Source organism: Conger conger, chromosome 10 (genome assembly GCF_963514075.1).
Source record: "Conger conger chromosome 10, fConCon1.1, whole genome shotgun sequence".
In the NCBI taxonomy this organism is placed as follows: Eukaryota; Metazoa; Chordata; class Actinopteri; order Anguilliformes; family Congridae; genus Conger; species Conger conger.
In genome coordinates, this window is record NC_083769.1 from 4,137,501 (window position 1) to 4,145,785 (window position 8,285).

The window sequence follows — 8,285 nt, forward strand, 5'->3', positions numbered from 1 at the left end:
AAATGATAAAATGATAAAGATAAAAGGCTCTATGAAACATTCTCACTCATTCAGCGGCACAAAGGAGAGAGGTAGAGGAGAAGGAGCTAGCGCAGAGAGAGAGAGAGACAATAAGACTTATCTGACCTGATTTTAGCACCTACTCCACTGCTCCTAGTCTCTCCTCCTCTCTATCTCTCACTCTCTCCATCCCTCCCTCTCTCTCTCTCACTCTCTCCATCCCTCCCTCTCTCTCTCACTCACTCCATCCCTCCCTCTCTCTCACTCACTCCAGCACGTCTTTGTTGAACTGCTTCTGCCGGCAGCCCAGGAACTCTCCGATCATCATGCGGCTCAACCCCTTCCTCTCCAGCATGAAGCGGGCCACGCCCACGGGCGTGTCCGACACGAAGCCCCGCTCAATCAGGTACTGGATCCCCTTCTCTGGCTTCCTGTATGGAGGACACAGGCAAGGAGAGAGCGGGAGGGAGAGAGAGAGAGAGAGAGAGAGAGACAGGGAGGGAGGGAGAGAGAAACTGTGTCAAAGAGAAACTTTCGTTTTACCATTTTTATAAATGAACATAAAGTTCATGACAACAGCATCGCAAAATCAAATCTTTGTATTGGAATCAAACTGAATTAAACTGAATTGAATAAACAGTCTATCACTGTAAAATGATAAATAAAATAATTTCTTATTTAGCTGACGCTTTTATCCAAAGTGACTTACAGTTGATTAGACAAAGCAGGGGGACAATTCCCTCTGAAGCAATGTGGGGTTAAGGGCCTTGCTCAAAGGCCCAACAGCTGTGTGGCTACACCTAGTCATATACCTCAGCCAGTAGTCTACAGGCTGCCCCCTGCACAAAATGGACCGTACTCCATGAATATTGTTCTCTGCGGGTAGATCATTTTTCGCACCTGACCTGCTCTGTTCTTACTGCCCCCGCACCCCACCCTGCCGCGCCCGACCCCACCCCACCCCGCCCCGCCCCACCCCACCCTGCCCCACCCCACCCCGCCCCGCCCCACCCCACCCCGCCCCGCCCCACCCCGCCCCGCCCCGTTCCCTCACTTGTTGAAGAGGTTGAGTCCGATGCGATACTGCCTCCTCTGGACGACGTCGTTGTTGAAGGCGGGCGAGTCCCAGCTGTGCCGGCTCTCTCTCTGATAGGTCTGCTTGCCCAGCGGGGGGAGGGGCTCCCGCAGGCTGTCTCGGGAGGACGAGCTGCAGTTGATGGTGTCGTTGGAGTTGGTGGTGGAGTTGAGCGAGTCGTTGTCTCCGTCCGAGCAGCAGGGCTGCTCCAGGCTGCTGGGGGCGGGCGGGGCCGAGGAGGTGGAGGAGGAGAGGGGGGTGGGCGGGGGCTGCGGGTGGGGGGAGGAGGAGGACGAGGGCGTGTCGGGGTACTGGTGATGGTGCAGCGGGTGGTGGTGGGGGTGGTGGTGGATGTGGTGGTGCACGTGGTGCGGGATGTGGGCGGGGATGGCGGACGGCAGGGCCCGGCCCATGGGGCGCGTCTGGCCCTGGGCGGTGGGCGGCGTGTGTTTGACGGCGCCCTGCGAGCCTCCCGCTCCCTCCTGCTCGTAGACGAGCGCGCCCCGGCTGAGGGAGCCGCGGTCGGAGCGGTCGCTCATGTCCACGGAGCTGTCGCTGGGCGGCTCGATGGTGAGCAGGGGCAGGTGGGCGGCGCGCAGGCGGTAGTCCCGGCACTCCGTGCAGGGCGTGCTCCGGCGGCTGTTGCTGCTGCCGCCGCCCTCCGTGTCCCGGCTGTCCTCACGCCCCCCCGCGCCCCCCAGGCCCCAGTACTCGGTGTCGGTGCTGCTGGGGGCCCGGTCCAGGGACAGGGGCGAGCAGGGCAGGCCGTCGTCCATGTAGAGCGTCACGTCACTGTAGGAGGTGGCCGTGCTGTCCCCGTGGGCCCCCAGGCCCCGGCCCCCGCCCCGCTCCCGCCCCCCCCCTCCTCGGCGAGACGACGGGTTGCTGCTGTTGCTCCACACGCACTCCCCGAAATCATCGCTCTCCACGCCGCTCAGGACCCCCATGTCGCCCCCGCCCTCCTGGGAGTCCTGCGCCGCCACGCAGCTCAGCGATTCGTCCATGGAGTCAGCCAATCGCACCTGAGATCACACACAGAGAGACAGAACTGCGTGTTCAACAGGACAGCCATTATTATGAGTTATTACCACTATTCTACACAACTTGAGCTGGGAGCTGGTCTGAACTGGTCTGAACTGGTCAACCAGCTAAACCATGTTGAGCTGGGAGCTGGTCTGAACTGGTCAACCAGCTAAACCATGTTGAGCTGGGAGCTGGTCTGAACTGGTCAACCTGCTAAACCATGTTGAGCTGGGAGCTCACCTGAACTGGTCAACCAGCTAAACCATGTTGAGCTGGGAGCTGGTCTGAACTGGTCAACCTGCTAAACCATGTTGAGCTGGGAGCTCACCTGAACTGGTCAACCAGCTAAACCATGTCAAGCTGGGAGCTGGTCTGAACTGGTCAACCAGCAAAACCATGTTGAGCTGGGAGCTCATCTGAACTGGTCAACCTGCTAAACCATGTTGAGCTGGGAGCTCATCTGAACTGGTCAACCTGCTAAACCATGTTGAGCTGGGAGCTGGTCTGAACTGGTCAACCTGCTAAACCATGTTGAGCTGGGAGCTGGTCTGAACTGCTCAACCAGCTAAACCATGTTGAGCTGGGAGCTGGTCTGAACTGGTCAACCAGCTAAACCATGTTGAGCTGGGAGCTGGTCTGAACTGGTCAACCTGCTAAACCATGTTGAGCTGGGAGCTGGTCTGAACTGCTCAACCAGCTAAACCATGTTGAGCTGGGAGCTGGTCTGAACTGGTCAACCAGACAGCAGTTTTTTTCAGCAGGCCTCCGGGTTTTTACCTGCTTAGAGAAGGAGTCCTCCAGGCGGGGGTAGCGCTCGGCCGGGTCTCCCTGCGCGTTGGGCGGGGAGGCCGGCTCCAGCTCCTGGGTGCTGCTCTGGGAGAGAGTGTAGTGGGGCTGCCGCTCGTCGAAGGAGTGCTGCAGCCGCATGCTGGACAGGATGATGCGCCTGGTCATGCGGCTCTCGGACGCAGAGCTGCGCAGGCGCTCGAAGTTCTTGTTCATGCGGTACTGCCGGAAGGCCGTCTGGATGGTGCGCGCCGCCCGCCGGCTCAGGAAGTACCCCCCGTACTTCCTCTCCAGCATCTCCACCTGTCCACAGACACGGTCAAGAGGTTCAGCTGTTGTTTTGACCAAATGTCCCAATGGGGAAGAAATGTGATCTCCCGGGAATTTCATGCACAACAGTCTCTAGAGTTTGCAGAGAGTGGAGCAGAAAACAAAAAAACATCCAGTGAGCAGCAGGCCTGCAGGCAAAAACAGGTTGTTAATGAGAGACGTCAGTGGAGAAGGACCAGGCAGGAAGCTGGCAGGAAGGTGACAGCAATACAAATAACCACGATTTACATCAGTGGCATGCAGAAGAGCATCTCTGAACACACAACACATCAGGTGGATAGGCTACAGAAGCAGTAGACCAAAAAAATAATGAATACCGAATAAATTGCTCACTGAGTATAGTTTATAGTTATAGTACTTGCTGTGGGCGGGGTTTGTGATGGACAGAAAGGAAATGGGGAGGGGTTACATATAATGGACAGATTTCACTTTCACATGAAGGGCCACCATCTCTCAATTATTTAACCAGGATTGGCTCACTGTGATTAAAAATATATTTTTCAAAAGTGACATGGCCAAGACAAGCAGCAGCAGGTCAATAACACGAAGATACAGACCGAAAATATCAGCAAGATGAGTTAAAATCAAGATCCTAAGTGTGATACATTACATTACATTATTGGCATTTGGCAGATGCTCTTATCCAGAGTGACATATGGTTGATTAGACTAAGCAGGAGTCAATCCTCCCCTGGAGCAATGCAGGGTTAAAGGCCTTGCTCAAGGGTCCAACAGCTGTGCAGATCTTCCTGTGGCTACACCAGGATTAGAACCACCGACCTTGCATGTCCCAGTCCTTTACCTGAACCACTACGCTACAGGCTGCCCCACAAGGCATCATTACATGGCATTAAATCTACCCCGCAGGTAGATATGGCAATGACACCACCTTTTGCTCCTTATTCATAGATTTAAAAACACCAGCTCAGCAAGTTTCAAATCATTTTGTTACATATTCCAGGTAGAGGGAGCAGAATATATGAATGCCCTTTTTTCCTTCTCTGAACGCTGGGTGATATGAACAGACCTGGGTGAGATATGTAATTACGTTGTAATACGTTTCTCTGCTCGTTTGATCATACCTGGTGTAACTGTGCCGAACAAGAGGACCAGAGTATACAGTGTCATAGATTCCATCACACCAGACAAGCTCAGTGTAGCGGAGAACAGTATTTGAATACAAAACAATTAGGTATTTGACCCAGATGTAGGGCAGCCGGTAGCATGTAACCAAGGGCCTAAGGTACATGACTGAGACAAGGCTGGTGATTCAAGCCCCGGTGTGGCACACTATAAGATCCACACAGCTGTTGGGCACCTTGAGCAAGGCCCTCAACCCCACGTCGCTCAAAGGGGGGGTTGTCCCCTGCCAATCACCTGTAAGTCGCTGGGACTAAACAGCGAGTCCTCACTGCAGGCCCGGGGGTGAATGTGTGGTGAGGGTACCTTCTTATCCTGCAGGTCGGTGGAGAGCTCATAGCTGTCAGAGAGTGCCCTGCAGCGCTTGTTGTCCTCCTCCTCCTGCTTGCGGAGCGCCAGGCTGGCCGGCTGGTTGCGCGTGCGCTGGGCCCAGGCCAGGCTGGCCGGGCTGGGCGGGGCCACGGCGACGCCCCGGGAGCCCGGGGGCCCGCCCCCGTCCCGGTGGGGGTCGGCCCCGCGGAGGTAGGGGGCCTGGCTGCAGGAGCTGTCCGAAAAACTGCCCGCCTCTGCGTCCACACTGAGGGGAGGGGAGGAGCAGGGGGGCGCAGAGAGAGGAGTGAGGATGAAGTCTTAAGCGTGAACTTTTTTTTCTTTTTTTTTTTTTTACCTTAATGGCCGTTTAATGATTGCGACTGCGGTAAATGACACAATTCCGTGCCTTCAACCGATTCTTTTTCCGTGATCCTATTAACAGGTCCACCTTTAGCTGCTAATTGTCTTGGTGTGGCAGGCTGTGATCCCCGGCTAAAGATAATTGCACACTGAATTAGAGGCACGTGTGAGAGGAGAGAGAGGCCATTTTGTAAGCAGGAGATCTGCACGGTGTCAGGCACATTGTCTTGTGATCACGACCATTTTTTGCACCCAGAAAATGGAATCAAGTGATATGACATCATAGCCATTACGGTTACGGCTGTAGTATGAATATAACTGTGGCTGCAGGCGTCGCTGAGGAGCCTTGGCTGGGGGGCGGAGGGGGGGGACTGCAGCCAGATACCATGGCGGGTGACAGCTTTCTGCTCCGAGTCACATGACTATGAGTCATCACTGGAATCAGCAAGAGCTCTGACACCTCCAGCTCTGTCCCCTCACGTTCCATTATACACACACACACACACACACACACACACACACACACACACACATATACACACACATACACACATATACACACACATACACACATATACACACACACATACACACACACACATATACACACACAGACACATACACACACACATACACACACACATATACACACACACACACACATACACACATATACACACACATACACACACATATACATATACACACATTTACACACACACATATATACACACATACACATATACACACACTCTGATAGAAACACACTCTCTAACACATACACACACACACACACATACACTCTGATAGAAACACACTCTCTAACACATACACACACACACACTCGGATAGAAACACACTCTCTAACACAAACACACACACACACTCTGATAGAAACACACTCTCTCTCACACACAGACACACATACATACACACACACACATTCTAATGCAAGCACACTCTCTCATGCACACACACATTCTAATACAAACACTCTCTCAAATACACATTCTGACACAAACACAATCTCTAACACATACACACACACATTCTGATACAAACACACCTCGCACAAACCCACACACACACACACTCACATACAGCTACATCTGATATAAAAACACATACCTAAGCAGACACACACAAACACACACACAAACACACATATTCAGACATCTGCGTGCATGTACAGCTGATAAGCACCCGGACACACAACCCTCCTGTCTCTCTAGCTGTTTTAGGTGGATCACGTCTCCCGATAAGCTATCCCACAGGAGCCAGCAAGGATACAGCACAGAGGAGCCCTGTGTTTGGGCTAAACCAAACCCCTCTCTCCCACTATCGCTCTCTCCCTCTCAACCTCCCTCACTTTCTCTGCCCTCCCCCTCGACAACATTCTCTTAGTCAGCCTGAGCTCAGCTGATATTAGTGCAGTCCTTTTGATCTAGTGTGTCAACCATTACAAAAAACTCACCTGCAATTAGCCTTTTCATTAGTGAAAATCACAATTTGACATGCTAATTCACCATTTTAGTATGTGCTTGCTTTTTCACATGATTTAAAATATCCACATTTTAACACCTGATTGGCTTCTTCCATCCATCCATCCATCCATTATCTGAACCCGCTTATCCTGAACAGGGTCGCAGGGGGGCTGGAGCCTATCCCAGCATACATTGGGCGAAAGGCAGGAATACACCCTGGACAGGTCGCCAGTCCATCACAGGGCACACACACCATTCACTCACACACTCATACCTACGGGCAATTTAGACTCTCCAATCAGCCTAACCTGCATGTCTTTGGACTGTGGGAGGAAACCGGAGTACCCGGAGGAAACCCACGCAGACACGGGGAGAACATGCAAACTCCGCACAGAGAGGCCCTGGCCGACGGGGATTCGAACCCAGGACCTCCTTGCTGTGAGGCGGCAGTGCTACCCACTGCGCCATCCATGCCGCCCTGATTGGCTTCTTTCACAATGCAAATGTGAATCAAGCATAGACAACCTACAGAAATGCTTATTCCTCACAAAAAATGATGTCAATATTTGCATGCTTTCATACACTAAACATTTATCACATTTATCACAATTCAGTTTGTCATACAGTAAACAAGTCGTTCACAGGCTTGAGATTGCCTTCATCAACACAGTCGGACGATGGTTTTCTGTCTTCTGGGTTTCTTGTTCTTAACAGACACAGTGTGCTCTTCGCCATCCAAAGCAGGGAAAACTGACACACTTGTGTACGCAGAACCAGTGGGTGATTCCCGCTGCGAGCAGGAGCAGTGTAACAATAGGAACCCATTGCGCTTGCATTTCGGCAACACAGACTGTTCATGTGGTCGCACTCCGGAGAAGTTACAAGCTGAAAGTGTAAACACGTGAGTAGCCCTAACATTAGAACGTGAACACACTGCAACTGTATGTGTTTTTTAGGAGGCAACAAACTGGAATAAAACACACAGAACTTCTAATTTTCTTTAATGCTGAGAGTGATAGTCAACCGTTACAGCAGGTTTAATTCACTCCATATTGTGCATCACTGACAATGCATATTTTAATTTGACTTGCTTTGTCCCACATTGTCAGCAGTAAATAGACCTGACAATGTATTTGCATTGTTTTGTGTTTTAAATCAAGATATTTTTGTGGATAACCTACATTTGTTAGCATTGTATTCTGCTAGCTTGTAATATACACTCTTTTACAATTGCTAACAAACATTTTCTGATACCAACTCTTCACATAGTTAGCACAACAACAGTCTCTGTGGACCAAACTGTGAATACGTTTTTCTTTGCTTTGACAAAAAATGCAGTCAATGGACACAGTTTGGACAGAAATCTTGAATTTCTCAGTCAGATTTAAGCACCAAAAAAACTGTAGATTTCTACAGCTCAATTTGCAAATGTTTGCAAACACTATATCAAAACCGATAAATAAGATATCACCTAATATTCAAGGGGATAGCAATTTCCTTAGCCACAAATATTTAAATGATATCAAAACCCAAAAAGCTTTCCTAATAGTTAGAAAAACTAAGCGCTGATTGAAGTTGATGCAGATTGATTCTGATTGTGAATTTGTTATTGAATGGAACAATCACACCTGAATTACTTGGAGATCTGCCCAGACGTTGAGGGAATGTCAATTTAATCTTTGGAATGATTTTGTTCCTAGATGAACCCAGGAAGAAATACAAAAGTGGGTGAAAGAGGAAGAGAAATGGCAGGACGATGGAGGTGGAGGGGGAGGG

General features: G+C 51.0%; 1 protein-coding gene across 1 annotated transcript in view; it reads right to left on the minus strand.

Moving 5' to 3' along the window:
• LOC133138596 (IQ motif and SEC7 domain-containing protein 1-like) overlaps positions 1–4,779 on the minus strand; it is a 23,124-nt gene extending 18,345 nt beyond the window's left edge. The window contains exons 1-6 of the mRNA XM_061257492.1: positions 4,660–4,779; positions 2,876–3,187; positions 2,051–2,097; positions 1,388–1,960; positions 1,055–1,291; positions 270–431 (exon numbers count right to left, since the gene is read on the minus strand). Of these exons, the coding sequence (XP_061113476.1) occupies positions 270–431; positions 1,055–1,291; positions 1,388–1,960; positions 2,051–2,097; positions 2,876–3,181 (1,325 nt within the window). The 5' untranslated portion in view covers positions 3,182–3,187; positions 4,660–4,779. The remainder of the gene's footprint in view (positions 1–269; positions 432–1,054; positions 1,292–1,387; positions 1,961–2,050; positions 2,098–2,875; positions 3,188–4,659) is intronic.
• Positions 4,780–8,285: the final 3,506 nt, after the last annotated feature.